Source organism: Dendrobates tinctorius, unplaced genomic scaffold, assembly GCF_039654945.1.
Source record: "Dendrobates tinctorius isolate UK_male_01 unplaced genomic scaffold, ASM3965494v1 ptg000129l, whole genome shotgun sequence".
Lineage (NCBI taxonomy): Eukaryota > Metazoa > Chordata > Amphibia > Anura > Dendrobatidae > Dendrobates > Dendrobates tinctorius.
In genome coordinates this window covers 20192025-20215755 of record NW_027361797.1, presented here as the reverse complement: position 1 = coordinate 20215755, position 23731 = coordinate 20192025, and the positions used below count along the sequence as shown (strand labels likewise).

General features: G+C 47.1%; 1 protein-coding gene across 1 annotated transcript in view; it reads right to left on the bottom strand.

Moving 5' to 3' along the window:
* The window catches only part of ATF7IP2 (activating transcription factor 7 interacting protein 2), a 92756-nt gene extending 69373 nt beyond the window's left edge, over positions 1 to 23383 (bottom strand). The window contains exon 1 of the mRNA XM_073542835.1: positions 23194 to 23383. Within this exon, the coding sequence (XP_073398936.1) occupies positions 23194 to 23223 (30 nt within the window). The 5' untranslated portion in view covers positions 23224 to 23383. The remainder of the gene's footprint in view (positions 1 to 23193) is intronic.
* Between the last annotated feature and the right edge of the window lie 348 nt (positions 23384 to 23731).

Here is a 23731-nt window from a genome sequence, read left to right as displayed (position 1 = left end):
ATCCCTCCTGCCAACCACGGACGACAGAGAGGGGATCATTATCCTCTTCATCTCCTGACTGTTGCTTGCCTATCACCTCTTCCTCCTCAATTTGTTACTCGGCTTCTGAACTTTCACTAACAGTTTTTCTGGTACCATGAGTCCCACTCGATCGCTCTAATCCACCATCACATGGCATCCACCTGTGCAACGATGGTCTGGAACATAGAGATATTATTACTCCTGCATCCACCTCTTCCTCTGGACAACAACTCTTCCCGCAGACTATTCAAAGCGAACTTCAGCATGGAGATGACTGGAATAGTGATGCTGATTATAGCATCGTCAACGCTAACCATCTTAGTAGTCATTTCAAAACTGTACAGAAGGTTGGAGAGGTCCTTCATCTGTACCCACGCTGCACCACGTCTGTACTACAGTGGCCCAGGCTATGCAAAAGGATAAATTGCACTAGGGATCATTGCTGCTGCCACATTCAATGCAACATGAATAGAGTGGAATTTCATTTTGTCGGCACGTTGCATATTACGCAGTTAACTGGTAGACCTAAAGACCTATGAAGTGATACAAGTTGATAACCTGCGGGGTGCAAACGGCGTAAGTGAGCACACAGCGACCATGCTTTCTGCAGCAGCGCATCCAGATAGGGAGAGTGGTAGAGAAATTGCTGTATCACCAGGTTAAGGACATGAACCATGCATGGCATGTGTGTGAGATTGGTGGTGGCCCTATGCCGTGGCAGTTTCGCACAGTTATTGCACAAGGCCTTTCTTGCCTCCAGGTTCAGTGGAAGCAGCAATTGCTCAAAGTTGGCCTGGATAGCTGCCTATAACTCTTGAAGTGTGTGACTGCGATCACCAAGGCATATTATTTTAAACACTGCCTGATTGCAGGGAGCCTCAGCTGCGCAGTATGGAGGTGGGGGGGTTCTCTCTGCATTTTTGGAATGCGTGTTGGATAGCGGCTGCAATCACTATCAACTGAATACTGGTTGCAGCCGGGTATTGTACATACATGCTTATCCTGTCATGATCCAGGACGGGGTTTCGCTTTGGCCCGTCCTGGTCAGACAGGGGGTTATGTTATGAATGAGTCACCGGAGGAGGAAAAAACAAAAATGCAAGCTAAGTCCAGAAAACCGGAGAGGTTGGTAGCTAGCGGATTGCAGACCCCTGATCCTATTCACAACAACTAACAGTAGCCGTGGAACGTTCCTACGGTGGTCCTAGACACCTCTTCACAGCCGGAGAACTAAATAAGCCTAAAGAAAGAAAGGTGAAATCTAAACTGCCCCAGAGCAGACCCCAAAGCAATAGACAGCCCCCAACATGTATTGTCGGTGAAAACAGATGAAAACACAAACACAAACAGAAAGACAGGCAGAGCAAACGATGGGGCCCAACTAACTAGATAGGAAAGGACAGAAAACACGCTGGCTGCAATCCACAAAAACCCTACCAAAAATGTCCCAACACGTCTGATAGGAAAAACGGCCCTGAACTCACTAGACTTCCAAATCCCTATATCAGCACTCCGATATATTCTGAAGACAGAGCAAAAGAGATTTAACCGATCAGGGACAAAAATGGAAATTCAGCAGAGCCCCAGCTGGGGGTGGCAGAACACAAAACAAAGCAAATCAGACAAAATCTCATGGAACAATAAGAGAGCAAAACTTAGCTTTAGAAGACAGGAACTGAACTGGAGGCCAGAGCTCAGAGCAGAGAAATCACCAGCAACCCTACAGGGCGTCGGCTGCCTTATATCCACTCAAAGATTCTGGATGTCCAATCGCAATCCACCTGTTCAGGTGACAGGTTTCTCCCATCCAAATCAGTTTCACCACCTCCTTTCACCAGCAGAGGGAGTTCATCGGACATCAAAGGTGAACAAGAAAATGAGCTCACAACAGGGTTAATTGTTTCTTCCTTTCTCTGGCAGAGGGCGGCTATTTAATGCTCACTGTACCTGGGTCCGGTGTCAGTTATACTCCTGCCCTCGGCTGAGTTAAGTGACCTCTTGTATACGTGTGCCTTGTGCCTGATAACTTGTTGCTTGTTTGGTTGTGATCTGGTTCTGTCCCTGTTACGAGTTCTGCCTGACCCTCTTGTACCGCACCGTCCTCTCGTGTATGACCCTCTGCTTGTGACTCGACTGCTCTCTGCTCGTCCCTTTTGTACCGCACCGCCCTCCTGTGTATGACCTTTGGCTTCGTCTGACCTCCCATCTGCTTGACCCTCCTGTACCTCGTTCACCCATATTGTATATGATCTCTGGTTTGCCCGACTCTGAGTGTTCTTCCATCTCAGTAAGCAGGAAGCTAAGCCCCGCCCCCTTGTGGTCACATGACCGTAGGTCCCGTGCCTGCTTGCTAATATACTTCAGCGTTCAGGTCCTGTGCGTCTGTACTTTCCAGCTGTTACTGTCCCCGGGACCCCTACAGCACTGGTGAGTCCCTGCTCAGCGAGGGCTGTACGCCGGCACTGTCAGGATCCTGACATTGTAACTGACCATTACCATTTTTTTTTCTCTGCTCTCATTCTCCTGTGTGTGTGATGGATCCTATGCACGCTCTTTCTGAGCAGGTTAAGCACCTAACTTTGATGTCTCAGAAACTCCTTGGAGAACAACGAGTCCTGGCTCAGTCTTAGCAGCTGATCGCTGACACTGTGCAGGGGGTTTTTTCATCGGGGGCTTGGGATGTTACATTAATTTCCCCGGAGTCTCCGGTTAAGTTACCAGATACCTTTTCTGGAGATAAAAAGGAATTCAGAGTTTTCAAGGAGGGATGTAAGCTTTCTTTTTCTTTGAGACCACTCTCATCTGGGAAAGCCAGAGAGTGGGTGTCATTATGTCTCTGTTAAGGGGGGCTCCACAGGCTTGGTCTTTCTCCCTTCCGACCACGGCGCCTGAGCGTATGACTGTGGATGCATTTTTTAGGCCCTGGGGCATATTTATGATGAGCCTGATCGGATACGTATGGCTGAGGACATGGTGATGAGTGTGTGCCAGGGGATGCACTCAGCCGAGTGGTTTTGTTCAGAGTTCAGACGCTGGGCTGCTGAGGTCTGCTGGAATGATGCCGCCCACCGGGGTTTTTTCCGTAGAGGCCTGTCTGAACATCTGAAAGATGCTTTGGCTCTCCACCCTCCGCCTGATTCCCTGGAGGAGACTATGACACAGGCCGTCCGAATGGATCGCAGGCTACGGGCGAGGGGAGTGATGCAGATTGAGACACCGTTATTCTCCCAAAGGGGAGTCAGTCCTACATTGGAGACCATCGACCTCAAAGAGGAAGAAAGAAGACAACGACTCGTGGGAAAATGCTGTTTATTCTGTTGCGATTCTGGACATAGGAAAAAGGATTGCCCTTCCTGTCCTCTGACCAACAAGTGACTGAGCCCGGGTGATTGTCGTGGAGATCACCCAGGCTCTCAGGTACCCTTTTCTGCATTTTCAAAAATGTTGTTGCAAGTGGAACTTTGTTGTGGGAGTGTCTCCACATTCACTTCTGCCTTTGTGGATTGCGGATCATCATTAAACTTTATTGACTCTGACTTGGTGTCCAGGTGTAAGTTAGGGGCAGTTAGGTTGGAGACTCCAATTCACATTGTTGCCATTGACAAAACACCACTGGTTAAAAATGACGTTAGGTTTCGTACAGAAGTTTCTCATTAAGGGAAGTTCCTTGCACCAGGAACATGTTTCATGTTTTGTTATGGACAACCTGCCTGCGGGACTGGTGTTGGGGTTCCCCTGGTTACAAGTGCATAATCCAGTGATTAATTGGGAATCTCGGGACATTGTTAAATGGGGTCCCTATTGTTCTGAGAAATGTCTTGTTACGGTGTCTGTGTCGTCCGTGGGTCTGGAAGGTATTCCGGAGTGCCTGAAAGACTATACGGACGTTTTCTCCGAAAAAGAGGCCGAGGTTCTACCGCCACACCGCCCATTTGATTGTGCCATTGACCTGGTTCCAGGTGCTAAATTGCCCAAAGCCCGCTTGTATAACCTTTCAGGTCCAGAACGGGCTGCAATGAAGGAATATATTTCCGAGAGTCTCCGTAAGGGACACATTCATCCTTCTGTTTCTCCCGTGGCAGCGGGGTTCTTTTTTGTAAAGAAAAAAGACGGTGGTTTACGCCCATGCCTCGATTTTCGTGAGTTAAATAAGATAACTGTGAGGAATACGTATCCTCTTCCACTTATTCCTGATTTATACAACCAATTGTCTGGAGCTAAGTGGTTTTCGAAACTAGATTTACGGGGAGCGTATAACCTTATCAGAGTCCAGAACGGAGATGAGTGGAAAACTGCTTTTCTCACTACTGAAGGGTTGTTTGAAAATTTGGTCATGCCTTTCGGTCTGACCAATGCGCCAGCAGTCTTCCAAAATTTTTTAAACTACGTGTTCTCTGATTTTATTGGACGTGTTTTGGTGGTATATTTGGATGACATACTGATCTACTCTCCTGATAAACAGGCTCACATTGGTCATGTACTGGCAGTTCTCCAAATGCTTCGGGAGAACTGTCTCTTTGCTAAACTTGAAAAATGTTTATTTTTTGTTCAAGAACTGTCGTTTCTGGAGTTCATTGTGTCTGCTGAAGGGTATCGCATGGATCCTAATAAGGTGCAGGCCATTGTCGAGTGGGTTCAACCTTGTGATTTGAAGGCTCTGCAGCGTTTCCTAGGGTTCGCCAATTATTATCGTAAATTTATAAGGGGGTTCTCACAGGTGGTTAAACCCCTCACAGACATGACTCAAAAGGGGGCTGATATCAAGAATTGGTCAGCCACAGCGGTAGCGGCGTTTCAGTTTTTGAAAAAATGTTTCATGTCTGCCCCGGTTCTTATTCAACCGGACCCGTCTGAACCATTTATTGTTGAGGTAGACGCCTCAGAGGTGGGGGCAGTATTGTCCCAGGGACCCGCCACTTTGACCAATTTGAGACCTTGCGCCTTTTTCTCGAAGAAATTCTCTCCTGCGGAGAGAAATGGATGTTGGGAATCGAGAACTTCTGGCCGTAAAGTTGGCCTTTGAAGAATGGAGGCATTTTTTGGAGGGGGCTGTCCATCCTATAACCGTAATTACGGACCACAAAAACCTAGCTTACATTGAGTCAGCTAAAAGGTTGACTCCCAGGCAGGCTAGATGGTCACTTTTTTTTTTTCCCGATTCAACTTCTCGATCACTTTTCGGCCAGGATCCAAAAATGTCAGAGCTGATGCCTTGCCACGCAGTCTAGATCCGGTGTCCCCCCCAGAACCTCCATCCTCCATTCTTCAGCCTGGGGTGGTGGTGGCAGGTGTTTCTAACATGTTGGAACGGGAGATTCGGGAAGCCCAGTCTCTTGCACCTCCGGCTAAGCCGGTGATAAACTTTTCGTGCCAGCTCAGTTTCGTCTCAAGGTCCTCCGAGAGTTCCATGACTCAGTTCTGGGTGGACATCCAGGGATCTCGGCTACCCGGAAGGCCACTGCTAGAGTATTCTGGTGGTCTTCTTTAGCCTCTGATGTTGGGGAATATGTGTCTGCATGTGATGTTTGTGCTCGTGCGAAAACCCTCCATAACCGGCCGGCCGGGGAATTGGTACCACTGCCAATTCCTGAGAGACCATAGACCCATTTGTCCATTGATTTCATCACCAACCTTCCCCCCTCCAAGGGTAATACCGTCATTTGGGGTGTGGTGGAAAGGTTTAGTAAGCAGGCACATTTTGTACCTTTGGCAGCTCTACCTAATGCGGAAATATTGTCCAGATTGTTTGTTGAGCATGTGGTGCGGTTGCATGGGGTACCCTTGAATGTGGTGTCTGATAGAGGAGTGCAATTTGTTTCCAGATTTTGGAGGGCTTTTTCTAAGAGGTTGGGTATTGGTCTGTCCTTTTCATCCGCTTATCATCCAGAGTCTAATGGGCAGACCGAGCGGACCAATCAGTCTCTGGAGCAAATTCTGCGCTGCTTGACCTCAGCCCGACAGGATGATTGGTGTTCTGTGTTACCATTGGCCAAGTTTTCATTTAACAACCGCATTAACCAGTCTACGGGTACATATCCCTTTTTCTGCAACTATGGGTTTCATCCACATTTTGGAGAATTTTCCCGTTTGAATTCTGGGTGTCCTGAGGCAGATGAGACGATCCAGCGGTTGGGGGAGGTATGGCGGGAGGTCCAGAGTAACATTACGAAGGCTCAGGATAAATTCAAATTTTTTGCAGACAAAAAACGATCCGCGGGACCGGTGTTTCAGGTTGGGGATAAGGTATGGTTATCCACCAAGAATATAAGGCTCAAGATCCCCTCCGCGAAGCTTGGACCCAAGTTTATAGGTCCCTATGAAATTACCGAAGCAGTTAACCCTGGGGCTTTTCAGTTGCGTCTCCCGCCATCTCTGCGGATCCCAAATGTTTTCCATAGGGCCCTTTTGAAACCTGTGAGGTCCGGTGGGGAGGGACCATCAGCTTCCCCGCCACCGGTTTTGGTAGACAGGCAGTCTGAGTACGAGGTGGAATGAATTGTCAACTCCAGGTTGGTCCATCGTTCCCTTCAATATCTGGTACATTGGAAAGGCTACGGTCCTGAGGAACGCTTGTGGGTTCCTGCTCGATCAGTTCATGCGGATCGGTTGGTCCGGGTCTTTCACGCCAAGCATCCTGAGAAACCTGGGGGTCCGGTGGCCCCCCATTGAGAGGGGGGTACTGTCATGATCCAGGACGGGGTTTCGCTTTGGCCAGTCCGGGTCAAACAGGGGGTTAATTGTTTCTGCCTCTCTATGGCAGAGGGCGGCTATGTAATGCTCACTGGACCTGGGTTCGGTGTCAGTTATACTCCTGCCCTCGGCTGAGTTTGGACTCTTTCACACTTCAGTTTTTTGCATCAGTTATAATCCGCCAAAAGGACGGATGGCGGATCCGTTGTAGAACTGATGACAACGGATGCCACCCGTCCGTTTTTTGACGGATGCGACAAATGGAGAATTTTAAAGGAATCGCAGCCTGGAAAAGAGAGAGAGAGGGAGAGGGAGATTTTTTTTTGTCCGGCACCCAGAAAGAATTTCGGGTTAAAACAGTGTCTGGAGGATCCGCCATAGAAAAAAACGTTGCAAGATCCGTTTTGAAATCTTTGAGGATGGTGACGGACAGCAACTTTTGGCGGATCTGCAAAAAAAACGGATGCAACGGACGGCAATCCGTCACAATCCGCCAATAATGGAAGTTAATGGGGAAAAAAACGGATCCTCAAAAAAAAATTGCGGATCCGTTTTTTTCAAAACCTGGCGGATTGTGACTGATTGTAAAAAACTGAAGTGTGAAAGAGGCCTTAAGTGACCTCTTGTATACGTGTGCCTTGTGCCTGATAACTTGTTGCTTGTTTGGTTGTGATCTGGTTCTGTCCCTGTTACGAGTTCTGCCTGACCCTCTTGTACCACACCGTCCTCTCGTGTATGACCCTCTGCTCGTCCCTTTTGTACCGCACCGCCCTCCTGTGTATGACCTTTGGCTTCGTCTGACCTCCCATCTGCTTGTCCCTCCTGTACCTCGTTCACTCATATTGTGTATGATCTCTGGTTTGCCCAACTCTGAGTGTTCTTCCATCTCAGTAAGCAGGACGCTAAGCGCCGCCCCCTTGTGGTCACATGACCGTAGGTGCCGTGCCTGCTTGCTAATACTTCAGCGTTCAGGTCCTGTGCGTCTGTACTTTCCAGCGGTTACTGTCCCCGGGACCCCTACAGCACTGGTGAGTCCCTGCTCAGCGAGGGCTGTACGCCGGCACTGTCAGGATCCTGACATTCATTTGTATAGCGATGGGTATGCTGTACTGGGGTACAGCCAATATACAGTTGACAGAGCTGTGTAGTTCCACACTTCAATGGACCACTTCTGGCCGCTGGCTCCAAGAGCATATGATTGGAGAGGGTGATAGGTGTCACACCCCCACCAATGGGATACTTATCTATCCTAAGGATAGGTCATCAAAAGTACTGGACAACCCTGTTAAGTGCCAAACTATAGCCAACACTGTGACAAAACTAAATGTTAAACTTGTGTATTCAGTCTCAATAAGGTCAACATTAATCACAGACCTAGAAAAAATCATAGCCAGGTCTAGAGAGGAGCTCATCCTGCAATTTACACCAGCTGGCCACTTTTAGGCTTTTTATGACAAGCAACGATTTCGCAAGATGTAACGATGAAATATGAAGCCCAATAGACTAACTAGAATTTATGTCAGAATGTGGTGAAAAATCAAACTGGAGAAGATTTCAAATGTTAGCATACAGCAGTGCAAAAGCTATTTTAAGGACTTGTTAAAGAAGGGGAAAAGGGACCATTTGGAAGGGCTGATCGGGAAACCGACGCAAAATAGTTTACCCGAAGTAGTACCCTTCTTTGCCTGTAGTCGTAGCATTTTGACAAATTCCCCAGCAGTCACAGCAGTTTGCATAACCTTCACAACAACTGCTTCCCTACTAGATACAGCAGCCCCAATAAGTCACGGTATGTCCCATCTACTTCCAGCAAACACATTATGTGAGTGTTCTCTGCCCAGCAGTGGCGGTCTGTCATTGCTACTGCTGGAAGAGCTATACCTAGCTTGTGTCACGTTTCCAATCTAAAACAGTGCTGGCCAACCTGCCATTACCGATCTGTTCAGGGAACAGCAGCCCGCCCTACTCACATGAACGATCCCCTGTACAAACAGTTGCACAGAGAATCAATTGTTCAAATGTGTTCATTTGCTTGAAGAAGTTGTACCCCTCCATCATAAAGGGATGGTGTATCACTTTACAATGTGAAAATGTATTTAACTCCATGCAACTAGCGCCAGCTGGAAGACCCTGGCTACTCAATGCCCACATGATAGCTTCATAGTTTCTAAAGAGTACTGCATTCAGGGGGAACAACGATGGCTTAACTATTCAAAGTAGCCGCCCTATAATTCAAGGTCGCCTATAAATGATCCCAGCAAAGAGCAAACAGATGAACGTCAAACTAGGGCCCACAAAACATCCCACATTAACAGACGGAGCTATTTATCTGAAGTATTGCGGTATATATTTCAGTCAAAAAACGGAGGTGCTTGCATGAAAAAACATGAATATTTCAATGTGAAATGAAAAAAGAAGAAATATGCAGCACTCACCAATATAGCTGAAAAGCTGTGCGTCTTTATTTCACATGAATTCCATCAACAGATATGTGGACATGCAGGACGTTAGAGGAATGCTAGGGGAGGGAGGTGCTGGACAATGGCCGTTTCGCGATTACTCGCTTCTTATTACTCACCTGGACCCGTAGAAGCGAGTAATCGCGAAACGGCCGTTGTCCGGCACCTCCCTCCCCTAGTATTATTCCTCTAACGTCCTGCGTGTCCACATATCTGTTGATGGAATTCATGTGAAATAAAGACGCACAGTTTTTCAGCTTTATTGGTGAGTGCTGCATATTTCTTCTTTTTTCATTTCACATCGCCTATAAATGAGCCTTGCTACATGTCAGACCGCTGTTTTGGAGTTCTTGCCCGTGCATAAAAAGATGCTGGTTGGTAGGGGGAGGACATTGCATGGTCCATAAGTCACCCTCTTCCAGAACTCTCCTTCTGGGAAGGTTGATAACAATGCATGCAATTTGAAGCAAGAAGGCAAAACATAAGAAAAAAAAAAAGACGTACTCCTGCACGCGTCACAGTCATCAGCTCATGCGCAAGGACTATCTAAAAAAAAATATATCTATCTATCTGTCTATATATATACAGTATACATCTTATATCTCTCTTCAACTGTCCTTCACTCTGGCTTCTGAGCATATTTCAAAGCTGCTCCAGCAGTGAGCAACAAGAAGAAGTCTCTATGGAGAGATGTAATAACAGTGCAGGCACTTCGCTGTCACAACAAGCTGAAGTGAATGCTGAACTCCATGCACAGGGAGATCTATCGCTACCTAGCACTGAGCAGCAGCCATCTGGAAAGTAAACCACGGATAAGGCTTGTTTTACACTTGCTGTGTTTTTGCGGCCCCAATGCATTTCTATGGGGCCGCAAAAATTAGTAGGAGGGCAGTGCTCCGTATGGGCTGTGAAAAAATAAAAATATCGAGCTTGCTCTTGCATTTCAATGGTACCACAAAAACAACTTAACGTTGTTTTTGCGGTACACCATATTTGCGGATCGCCGTTTTGTTTCCTTGCTACTAGTTATAACAGGAAAAAAAGGTGATCCGAAAAGGTTTATTGCGGGCCGTTTTTGTGGAAGAATGTGGAAATTACGGCCAGCCAAAACAGCCAGTAAAAACGGTCGGCAAAAAACACGGCAAATGTAAAAGCAACCTAAGCATGACACAGTGTGTCACTTACATAATAGTTATAATAGTCCTGTAGTCTGATGACGTCAGATACAGTCGTCACACAGGGAGATTTCCCACAGCAGACTCATATTTCACTTACCACAGCGCTCAAAGATATGCACAATTCATTCCAATCCAATTACTGGTAAGTAATTATCTTTATACACCATGACAGCACTGTACTGAGACTAAAATAGAAGAAATCCCTAGGGACGTACAACAGCAGAAAGAATCTTTCGTCTAAAAGGAAAGATTAGCGTAATATAGGTCCAACCTGCAGTATTTAAAGCAGGGCTGTGCATTCGGTAAGCCAGACCTCAGACTACTCAAATTACCTGACACAGACTCCCTAATCCATGCTTCACTTCTGAGCATGTACATAAAGTGCAGCACAGATTCATTTCCATGACTCCAACCCCAAAGCCCCGATCACTACTGAGCATGTACTGTATTTTTCAGACCATAAGACGCACTTTTTCCCCAAAAATTTTTGGGGAAAAATGGAGGTGCGTCTTATGGTCCAGATGCACTTACCAGGAGACACATCCGAGGCTGATGGGCGCCGGTTTGGCAGATGATCGGTGCAGCGGAGGCTCCGCCAGCATTGGTGGAAATCCCGGAGCCCCCGCACATCCATCCTGGGCTGGTGCGGCACTTTTGCAGGTGATCGGCGGTGCGGGGGCTCCACCAGCATTTTGTGAAAGGCCGGAGCCCCCCGCACTTCTATTGTTGTAATGCTGAGTTGAGCTTCAGGAAAATGGCCGCCGGAGGCGGCGCATGCGCAGAGTAAGATCTCAGGAGACGAGATCTCGTCTCCCGAGATCTCACTATGCGCGGCCATTTTCCTGAAGCTTAACGCAGCATTACAGCAAAAGAAGTGCGGGGGGCTCCGGCCTTTCACAAAAAGCCAGCGGAGCCCCCGCACCGCCGATCACCTGCAAAAGGGCTGCACCAACCCGGGATGGATGTGCGGGGGCTCCGGGATTTCCACCAATGCCGGCGGAGCCCCCGCACCACCGTTCATCTGCCAAATCGCCGCCCATCAGCCTAGGATGGATGTGTGGGGGCTTTCACAAAATGGCAGAGCCCCCACACCACTGAACCTGCTGCACCAGCCAGGGATGAGCCAGACCACCTCCTGTGACCCCACTCCACCAGCGCTCCATATCACACCCTACCCCCCAGGTAAGCTGAATAATTCGGACTGTAAGACGGACCCTCATTTGACGCATTCATTTTTTTCCCTATTTTCTTCTGGAAATTTGGGGTGCGTCTTATAGTCCGAAAAATTCGGTACATAAAGTGCAGCACAGATTCATTTCTTTGACTCCCAACCCCACAGCCCTGATCACTACTGAGCATGTACATAAAGTGCAGCACAGATTAATCTCAACTAAAATACAAGATCAGGACCAGGACAGACATTTATAGGGCATTTCACAACTTTCCCAATTATTTATGAAAAAATATTCAACACATCCTGCATTGTACCTGTACCCAATTTATTATACATTTTAGGAGTCGGTCCATTTTATAACGAGTTCACCAAAACGGACAAAGACTCAGACTCCACAGCCCTGGTTTAAAGAAACTAGAGGGAGAGGACCAGACTGTGGCTTTGCAGATCTGATAAACTGAAGCATTAGCCCTCTCTGCCCAAGAGATAGGCATGGCTCTTGTAGAATGAGCCTCCCTCTAGGGGAGGATTATGATCTGATGCTGAGTAAGCTAAGGTTATGGCTCTTCTAACCCACCTAGCTACAGAGGATTTGCTTGCCCCCTTACCTTTATTGGAACCAGAAAATAATACAAACATTGTTGAGGACTTACACCAGGGGCTCGTGACCTCATGACATCCAAAGAATGAAAAACCAGCTCATCCTGAGATTTTGGATTTTCACAGAAAGTTATGCAGAACTATCTCCTTGAATCTATAAAAACTGGACACTGCTTTTGGGAGAAAAGCTGGATAAGGTTTTATGATCACCCTATCCTCCAGTAATAATCAAAATTGCCTGTAGCTCACCCACCCGCCTTACTGAGGAAAGTGCCACAAAAAGGACCGTTTCCAGTGCGAGTGCCAAGAGTGGCAAATAAACCTGGCTCCAAGTGATCCCGCATTAGAGCATTTAATACACGATTCAATTCTCAGGGCGCAACTCTAGGTTCCCCATCACTGGTCTGGACGCAAAGAAAGCCTTGATAAATATGCGTAACTATGGGTGTTCAGAGATTTTTTTGATCAACTAAAGCTCCTAAGGTAGCAACATGAACCTTCAGTGTACTGCTAGACAAAACTCTAATACTTCTCTAATGCACAGCATGTACACTAAGGCTATGCGCACAAATGCGTGCGGAAAAATCCGCAGGTAAATTCTCAGGTCAAAAGACCTGCGGATTAGCCTGCGGTTTCACACCTCTACAATGGAGAAGGTGTGAAACCACAGCAGATTCCGCACAAAGAATTGACATGCTGCGGATCTGAACCCGCAGCAAATCTACATGAAAAATCCGCAGCATGTGCCGTACGTTTTTCAGATTACCATTGAAAACAATGGTACTGTATAACGCAGCTAAATCTGCTGCAGACCCGCAGAGCCTGAAACGCTGCGGATCCGCAACGTGTGCACATGGCCTAAGGCGAAACCAACTGCTGCATTGCTAGACTTCGGCAGGAAAATTCTAAAGAGTTTATCCCACACTAACATTTTTTAAATGAGGTAAGTTTTTTCCTACTTAAAAGGAGAGTGGAAACTAACTCCCGTGAGAACCCCCTGGCTGATAATAATCACCTCAAGTTCCAAGCCATGAGATGTAGATTGTGAACCTGAGGGTGGAGGATTGAACCCTGGGTTAGAAAATTGGGACTGTCAGGAAATATCCAGGGGTCCGAGATGGACATAATTCTCAGCCAAGTGAAAGAAGCCCTTCTGGGCCAGAAAGGGTCGATTAATATGAACCTGGCTCTCTTACCGTTTCTTCAATACCATTGGAATTAAAGGGAAAGATGTAAATGCGCAGGCTGGATGAAAGTCTCACTTCTATAGAAGAACATCCACCCCACTTGGCGAATCCCGTAGATTCAGGGAAAAAAAAAATCCACTTGCTGATTCTTCCTTGTGGCGAACAAGTCTAGTTCTGGGAAGTCCCAGAGGGCACAGATGTGGCTGAAGATTCCTAGATTCAAAGACCATTCCCCTTGGCTAAGTGCATGATGGCTCAGGTAGTTGGCTATGACATTTTCTGCCCCTTTTAGGTGGCGATTAAAAAGGTATGAAAGATTCAATTATGCTAACTGGAAGGTCTTCATTAGAGATGAGTGAATTTAATCTGCGAATGTTCGCCAAACAAATTCAGCACGAATATAGCACATTCGGATCTGTGATAGGAAAGCCGACCAAAATTGTATAAACTCAGTAAAAATCGGTATCATTCGGTAAAAGTACGGGATACGGGAAAATATTGGCGTTGCGACAAAAATATTTCCCACACTACACTTTAGCAACGATAATGGTGGTATATCATGAGCGTTTGGCACGTGGATGATGAGGGGAGGGGGTTGCAGAGCTCAGAGGAGCGACTTCTTGTAAGCACATTTTTTTCTTAAATTTATGTGTGCACATTGCCATACTGCAACTTTAAATTTACTGTTGCTGAAAATCAGCTGTTTGCAGAGGTGGTGCAGAGTTTAAAATCTTATTTTTGGGTATTAATACTGTGCTCATGCCACACTATCTGAGCAACCCGACTGGGAAAAAGTGAGGCCGTGGTGGAAGGAGAATTAGGCTTGGTGATCAAGATGTTCGTGGGGTAAGTGGCAACGTTGGTGAAAGCGCTAGTGAAGCAACGTCACATCCTATGCAAACTGACTTTTGTTACTGGACAGGCTACAGTACTACCTTTCTTTGTCAGCCGCACAGCGGTATGCCTTGTCGATGACGCCCAGAAAGAGCATGTACTCGAGTGGATGGCAAATGCAGCTTGAAGTGGCCTCTCCTCCTATTCCTCCACCTCAACATCACACCCAGTACAGTCCACAGATGTGGCACCAAAATCCCCCTTGCTTCCCCCCACGTCCCAACCATCCAAACGTTCAACTGCCTGTACGGAACCACAGATGGGTGATTCTGAAGAGCTGTTCACACACTATGCCATGTTCATCAGAAGTGTACTCAAAAGCTTTGCAGAGTCAAGATGAGGAAATCTGCACCGATGCCCTAATTTTTTTAGCTTGGATCCGGGGCGGGAAGAACTTTGGTTTCAACAGCATCCTGACCCTCGTCAGACGTTAACCCCTAGGGGGGGTGATCCTGATGACACTCATATCTGAGGTTCACGCAGACTGTACTGTGCTGTCATGGCAAGAAGAGGCGGAGAGGGACTCCATTGGCTAGGAATGTGATAATACAGAGGATGATGATGAGGTGTTAGATCCCAGTTGGCGTGAACATAGAGGCACACAGCTGAGTAGGTCAACTGAGGAGGAAGACAAGGAGGTTATGTTGCGCTGTCTGTCGCAGACACGTAGTGATGCAGCCAGGATGAGAGATGCATGCTCATCCACAACTGTGCCTCTGACTAGCATCATCCATGGGCCTGCAGCTCGCAGGGGTGGCAAGGGTTGCCTAGACCTTTTTTTTGACACTGCAAAGGATGAGCCAAATCACGTAATCATCCAACTTTGCAAAAAAAATCAAAAAAAAAAAAAACAACTACATAATACATGTATAAACCTTCACATGTGCAATCAACATGCTTTAGTGTGGGAATCCCAATGCTCAAAAATGTGGACCAGCGGACATCAACCAACATCAGCCGCCCAATCAATAGCCACTGCTGCTTATTCTTCCTCCTCTATTATCGTGTCAACTATTGAGACACAGGTCTTTGACCGCAGAACCTCGGGTTCTTTCCCAGATTGAGTCACGCTGACTGAAAGGCCGCCTTCAACTGTAATAGTAGCAGACATGCCGGTTGTTTTTGACCAATCTCAGAACAATCTCACCAGAATTTTCTCATTCCACACTAACATCTCCGCCTGCACCTCTTTCACGGTCCAGCACTTTGTCCGGATCACCATACTCCGCCCTCTCACAACATGACAGCAGCCAGCCCACAGTTCCGCAGTTGTGGTAACGGAAAAGATTGTTTCCTCCTATGCATGACAAAACTAAGAGGTTGAACTCCATCTCGAATTTGATGGCCAAAGAAATGATCAATGGCTGTCTCCGCTGAAACTGCATCCAGGAAAGGCAGTGTCCGATAACGGACATGCCTTGCATGGCTCACGTCCTCAACCTGGTGGTGCAGCGTTTTCTCAGCCACTATCCTGGCCTAGGAGACCTGCTCCAGAAAGTACGTAAGCTCTGTGCTCATGTCCGCCATTCGCACCCTTCTGCTCATCGACTTGCATCGATACAGAAGTCTTTTTTCCATGCCAGTTAACAGGTTGAAATGCGATGTGCCAACACAGTGGAATTCCATTCAGCACATGTTGTAGCGACTGTGGCAGCAGCAACGAGCCCTGACGCAGTATGTCATGTTGTATAGTCTGGGCCAACATAGTACGGAGGTGGCGTCTATCACGTTTACAGAGTGGTCACAGGGCTACTAAGATGGTTAGCGCTGACTTCATCATCAGTATCACTATTACGGTCATTTATATGCTGGAGAAGTCTTTGAATAGCCTGCGGGAGGAGACAGTGGTCCCAAAAGAGGAAGAAGCAGAGGAGGCTATGGAAGGGATAACAGTGTCTCGAAGTTCAAGACTGTCAACACACAGGCGGGTGGCAAGGGAGGGTAGAGTACTGCGATTGAGGGGAGGCTGGTGATGATAACAGGCAAACTTTTACTGAAGGTGCAAGATCCGAGGACCAAATGGAGGAGGAAGAGGTGATGGGCGAGCAACTGTCGGATGAAGAGGATAATCCTCCCCTCTCTGTTGTTCGGGAAGAGCGGGAGGGTATGGAGCAAAGGAGTTTCATTGTAAAACAGCCACCAACACCAACACAACACATCATGGTCTAGGACCTCAGGTTAGAGACTGACATATCAGTGTCTTCTAGCTGCACTATCTGCAACATGACCCCCGCATAATTATGATTAGGAATAATGCTGACTACTGGGTTGCCAGTTTATTAGATCCACGTTATAAAACAAAATTTTGCCAGATGATTCCCGCCCCAAAAAAGGGACCCGTGAATGCTGGAGTATCAAAACACACTTGTATACAACCTTAAGAGATCTTTTCCCCAAGACAGCAGACACAGTTCACATCGCAGCTTCCAACCTCTGTCCTGTCCATTCGTCAACACCAAAACATTAGCACCAGCGGAGAAAGTGGAAGAAGCAATTTCTATAAGTCCTTTCACACTTTTTTAGACCAACTCGTGCACCAGCACAACAGAGTCCAAGTCTTAAGGCCCCGTCACACTAAGCGACATACCAGCGATCCCGACACCGATATCAAGGTGTCAGGATCGCTGGTAAATCGCTATGTGATCGCTAGTGAGCTGTCACACAGACAGCTTCACCAGCGATCAGCACAGCGATGCCGAGCGCCCGGCATCGCTGGCCATCGCTGAAAAAAATAGAATCAAAATAAAAAATATAGTTATTCTCACCTTCTGACGTCGCGTTCAGCCATCCTGCCTCTCTCCACGCTCCGGTCCCAGTGATCCTTTGCACGAATGACCGCGAGATGTCACGGTCTCGAGGAATAAGAAAGTCTCGCCGTCATTTGTGCAAAGGATCACTGGGACCGGAGCGTGGAGAGAGGCAGGATGGCTGAACGGGACGTCGGAAGGTGAGAATAACTATATTTTTTATTTTTTTTATTATTTTTTACAGCTGATCGCTGGTGTCCCGCCTGTCACACACAGCGATGCGTGCTGGCCAGCGGGAGACCAGCGACCAAAGAAATGTCCAGAGGTTTCTTGCAGCGATCAGCGATACCGGCAGGGGGGCCGCTCGCTGATCGCTGTCACACACAGCGATCTCGTTGGTGAGATCGCTGTTACGTCACAAAAGTTGTGACTCAGCAGCGATCTCGCTACCGAGATCGCTTAGTGAGACGGGGCCTTTACACGTGGTGAACGAATGGAACAAATATCAATATCATCAGGTAGGGTTTGGACCCTTTCACATTTTGGTCTTCCAAAATGGATGAGTGGCCTGAGCTCGTCTCACGTGCCTTGGGGGTTTTATCGTGCCTGGCAACCAGCGTTCTCTCAGAACATGTCTTCAGCGCTGCTGGTGGTGTCCTGACGGATAAGCGCAAACGGCTGTCCCCTGAAAGTGTTGACCGCCTAACTTTCATTAAGATGAACAAGTCATGGATCTCCAAGGACTTTTGCACCCCAATCGCAGACTGTACAGACTAGGTAATATTGCATTTTTTGTGTGAAGCATTAATGTCACGTAACTGCACTCTGTGACATCTTTAGTGTCGCTTCTGTGGCTGCTACTGATGCTGCCGTTAACACAAATTTGTTGTAATGTGAACAGTCATGGTTGGTTTACATCTGCTGTGCTAGCTGTAGTGGAAGACGTGTTGGTCCCAATTATACTATTTCTATTCTCGTGAAAGTTATTCCACTTCGGTAGTGTCAGGCCCTCATTTTTAAAAATTAAAAAACTCCAAGTTGTGTGTCCATCTGCTGGTTTGGGTGTAGTGAAAGACCTGTTGGTCCCCATTCTACTATTTCTAGTGTGGTGAAATTGATGCCACTTTGGTGATGTCTGCAAATAATTTTTGGAAACGTGAACACTCCTGGTTGGGTGTCCATCTCCTGGATTGGGTGTAGAGAAAGACCTGTTGGTCCCTATTAGACTATTTCTACTTTGGATAAATTGATGCCACTTCTGTGGTGTAAGGCCTTCATTTCTTTAAATGTGAACACTCCTTGTAGGGTGCCCATCTGCTGATTGGGGGTAGTGAAAGACCTGTCAGTCCCTATAGGTACTGTCACACTTAGCGATGTACCAGCGATCCCGACCAGCGATATGACGCGGTCAGGATCGCTGGTGCATCGCTAAGTGGTCGCTAGTGAGCTGCCACACAGGCAGATCTCACCAGCGACATCGCAGGGGTCGGGGGTCGCTACTTACCTGTCAGACGAGGCGATCCTGACGTCCTCCCGCCTGCGCCTACGCGTTGCTCGTCTCCACAGCAGGAAGCCCAGCAGGAAGCTGACGACGAGAAACGGTCCAGGACGTTCTCGCGTGATCAGCGATAGTCAGCGGGGGAGCGGTCGGAGGTAAGTATCAGACATAGCAATATCGCTAGCAATATCGCTATAACGTCACAAAAACCAGTGACGTTATCGCTAGCAATATAGCTATATCGTTTAGCGTGACAGGCCCTTATTATACTATTTCTACTATGGTGAAATTGATGCCACTTTGGTGGAGTCTGCCAATGATTTTTGAAAATTTGAACACTGCTGTTTGGGTGCCTATCTGCTGAATTGGGTGTAGAGAAAGACCTATTGGCCCCTATTTGACCATTTCTACTGTTTTGAAATTAATGCCACTTCTGTGGGGTAAGGCCTCCATTTCTTTAAATGGGAACACTCCTTGTTGAGTATCCATCTGCTGGTTTTGGTGTTGTGAAAGACCTGTCAAACCCTAGTCTACTATTTCTACTGTGGTGAAATTGATGCCACTTTTGTGGTGTCTGCCAATAATTTTTGGAATGTGTACACTCATGGTTAGGTCTCTTTCATTTGTGTTAGCTGTAGCAGTCAGCCTACGAGAACATCAGGCCTCCACTTCCTTGCACTCCTGTGTTACTATCCTTAAATATTTCTAACAATGGTAGTCTAGAAAACTGAAAACCTCAAAAAGAGGAAAAAATCCTGTGTGAACACTGCCACATGCGGATTATTTCTTCTGCACTGGTGTACCACACGGCCAATCCCTGATTGTAGGCTGGCTGTTTCATTTGGTATTTATGCACCTGAGCAGCTGCCATTTTACTTGGGTCCGCTGCACCCTGTATTAGTGCAGATGCATTTAGGCCTGTCTGGTTAGTCTAGAAAACTGATATTTGTGCCACATGAGTGTGGCTCAGCATGAAAACAGGTACATGTGCTACATTTGGCTGATGCATGGCTGATTGCTGCAGTACCATGCTGCAATTTGAACTGTGGGTGAATTGAGGCCACTTTCCTGGTGTCTGTCCCTCATTTGATGTGTTTTTGCAGCATTTGGGGCCCGTTCTAAGGTTTTGTGCAAGCGTTTATTTTTGCCTCCCGTTGACTATAATAGTGTTTGGCGAATATTCACCAAATTGATCAGTGAATAAGTGCTCGCTCATCTCTAGTCTTCATCACATCAATCAGTGGGCTATATCTGGTTCCCCCTGACGGTTTATGGAGGCCAATATCCGATATCCACTTTATTGAAACATGCAAAGCTTTATTACTGCTGTTGATTCCTCTATATATGATGACTTTTTCTTCATTGTAATACTACATGGACCTTGAAAAATGTCACCACCTAGGTGGGCTCCCCACCACTATGGACTTGTGTCCGTGGGTAATTACCACTGGTTCTTGAACCATGGGACTGCTCTCAGGAGGTTCCATTCGTCTAACCACCAAATTATGGACTCCCAAACTTTTGCAGATAACTGGATTTTTTTGGTCTCAATGATCCATCACCCAGCCTGCACTGCCAGAATCTCCCATTGAAGGAGTCTTGTAAAAACTTGGGCTCATTGTAATGGTGAAATTGTGGCTATTAAAGTGCATAATAGGGACATTGCTCTCCTTATCAAAATGTCCTAATTTCCCTGAACTTCCAAGATTTTTTATCCGATTTTCAAAACCTTCTCCTGCAGAAGAAAACATTATTGACAAGTTTAATCTAGACAAATTCCTAGAAAACCTTGAGTAAGGCACTACCAAAATGTTTTTTTCCTTATTTGGGAGGACATTTCTGCATCAATCTCAGTGAAAACCCCAAAGGGAAGACACCGGTATTGCAGATGGGGAGAGTTCGCTCCAATTTCCATCGCTACCCTGAGTTTTATTTGATGATCTGGATGAATCGAGACGTGGTAATATGCATCATTTAGGGCTATCAAATAGGTATAAAACAGCCTTACGTTGGATTTCAGAGTTTCCATTTTGAATTCCGATATTGTTAAATGGGAATTTAAAGCGCCCAGTTCACTGAAAACTGTCAGGTTTTTGTTTTTTTTTACCAGGAAAAGTTTGCTGTCAAATCCTGTTGTGATTTCTGATTATGGTACTTTGACTAGTACCTGATTTTTCAATAGCTTTTGGACTTCTAATTCCAATGAACACTGGTCCTTTGTCCCTATCCATGTTACAACCATTCTTCTTAGCGGGATGGAGGAAAAAAAATAGCTCAAGATCCTGGGAGAGAGTATCAACGACCCATCAGGAAGTAGGGAAAGAGGCTCACTGATCTGAACAGCGCTTTAGCTTCCCCCCACACTAGGGTTAGGTTTACTGAACAAGAATCTTTTGCCCTAAATTTTGTTCTTTATCCAGTTGCCTCTGTTCTCCTGCTCTCATTCCTCTGGTTTCTCCCAGATCCCCACAAGAATCTTTTGGATCTAGGAAGAAAGGTAGGGAAATTCTTTTTTCTATCTGCGGTTTTCGACAAAATTTCATCCAGAGCAGGGCCAAACAAGTAACCCCCTCCCACTGACAGGGTATAGCACAAAGTTTCATTTTGGGCTAATAATCCACCTACCAGTTTTTAATCCAAAGCTCTATTTGCAGCATTAGAAAGAGCACAGGAGAGGGCAGACAACCTAATGCAATCCAAAGATGCGTCTGCAAGAAAATCCACCGTTTTCTGAATCGTAGGCTGGGCTTCCAGAAGTTGATCTCTTGGACAATATGTCCGAGTCCTTGCAGCTACATGTCTCGCGTTCCGTTCGACAGCCGCAACACATACATGGATTGCCTGCTAGCAACAACACATGCAAGGATTGCCTAACAGCTGCGAGACATGCAGGCTCGGGGACTCTATCATTATTCTAGCATGCAGAAGATATTCGGTTAGCACCCGAGCATGCTCATATAACATGACCTCTTTAAAGCACCACTCCAGTGTTTTGGGTTTTTTATTTTATTGCAGAGCTGGAGTGGTGATACTAATCTAAATTCCCTAGTCTCATACTTACCAGCGCCATCTTCTTAGTGCTGCTCCTGTTGTCTTCTGCAGTATGTGACCTGCTTGATCACTCCAGTATTTAAAGGGTCAACTGGATGTCACTACTCAAAATAAGTCTAAGAGAGGCAGATGGAGGTCAGAACACGGCTTTCAGACTTGCAATCAGAGCTTGTGACTCTTACCTCTGATGGTCATTCAGAAGTTTTGGTCAGATGACGACACTGTGTGACTGGAGTGGTGAAGGGAGCAGCTGAAGACGGTGCCTGGTAGGCATAAGGCTAGGGACACGGAACTTACATTATTGGCATTACTCCATGGACATTAAAAAAAACCTGCTGGAGTGGTGCAGACTTGTAATGAGTAGTCAATGGATGCTGCATGCTACACAGCAGCATAATGCAAGTGAATGGGGTAACAGCGTGATGCACAAGGTACAATAAGTCAGATCCGCCTGAACTTCTTCCCTTGCTGGTTGCGGAGGTATCACCCTGCTGATCGCAATGTGACGCCATCATCTTGTGAAATAGCGGCACACAGCGATCCTTGGCTGTGTGATCTGTATCTTCCAACACAGGTCAATTATTTCGGGAAGAATTTCTAGATATTTGGACGAAAAAAAAGTTCAGTTCTATTGACCCGTGTGACGGTAGCCTAAGGCCGAGGTCACAATTGTGAGTGCAATTCGAGAAACTCGCCTCAATACCCGGCACTGCCGCCGGCACCCGAGACCGGAGCGTGCGGCTGCATGTATTTCTATGCAGCTGAATGCTCTTGTCCCAACAGTTGACGGCAGTGCCGGGTATTGAGGCGAGTTTCTCGTATTGCACTCACAAGTGTGACCTCGGCCTTAGGGAGCTGTCACACAGTGTTTTCTCCCATGTTCAGTGACCCTGATTTGACACTAAACCCCCCACCCCACCCCCCAAAAAAAAAAAACACAGAGATTCGGACGTATGCGCCGATGCGGCCAGAGACTATAGAAGGTGCAGATGGAGTCGCCGTGTGCTCTGTCGTGCCTCATTTTCATCTACTACATCTGGATGCCTGAATCAAGTAGGCGCATACGACCGAAGATGATGCACGACGGTGACGCCTTCTGCATCATTATCGTCAATGGTCCTGTCGGTGCACACGTCCGAATTCCGATGGGGCAACTGAATGTGTGAAAGGGAACTCACAGCACTGCCAGCTATGGCGCATGCCACTACGGGGTCCGTCCTATAGAGAACGGCATAGTAAGGTGCCAGGGTGCAAGACCAACAAACGCACGACCCCGAGAATCGGAACCATGGACGATCTGCGCCACCATGACGCTGAGCGGAACCAATAGACGGAGGACACGCACAGAGCACCACTGTGGCGTCCTCCATCTGTACTGGATTGGAAATAATGGAGGACAGAAGAGAAGACGCTGTGAATTCACATAAAGGACCATAGAGATGAGTGGTCAGGACAGAGTGGACCACAGAGATGAGAGGACGGTACAGAGCGCCCCCAGAGCTCAGCGGGTCAGTCCTCACTATTCGGAGCCTACCACCACAGCCTCGTGATAACTTTGACTCTAGAAATCTTTATTGACAAAGCCCGGCTTATGACAAGGGCCGCTGCGCACGAAGAACGAGGCGCTCGTGTAAAGTACGGCAAGTTCCGTTTTCTGCGCACACAACACGCTGCCCCGCACATCCTCCCCTTACCTCGTCATTACTCGACACAGCCGCCTCCATGCCTCGCCTCAGCCGCTCCGGTAATCAGATCACGTGGCAGACAGTATCCGTTTGGTGCCAAACTTAGTCCACAGTTAAAGCCACGCCCCTCAACTGTTGCGTCACGAGCCGAAGGGCGTGTCTGCCTCGCGAGTCATGTGATCGGATCCAACGGGAGACTACGGCCTCCGTGAGCTCTGAGGAGAGGATTGTGGGTAATAATATTGTGCCGTAAAGTGAGCAACACAGGAAAAAAAAAACGACAGCGAGTGCTCGCTGCTACCAGACCTGACGCTGTATGTAAGGAGATGTTTTGTGGAAGAGCTCCCCCTATCGGCACCAGGCTTTGTTTGCTTAATGTGACCACCCTCTAAGGCCACTGCAATTTTTTTTTCACATTTTTTAATCTAAGAATTGTTTTAACAGGGCTTTTGTTACGATTTTCTCCAGAGATATTTTAACCCCTTATTACAATGATTTTTACAATGACGGCATCGCCAAATCCATAAAACACTTTTCTGTGTTATGA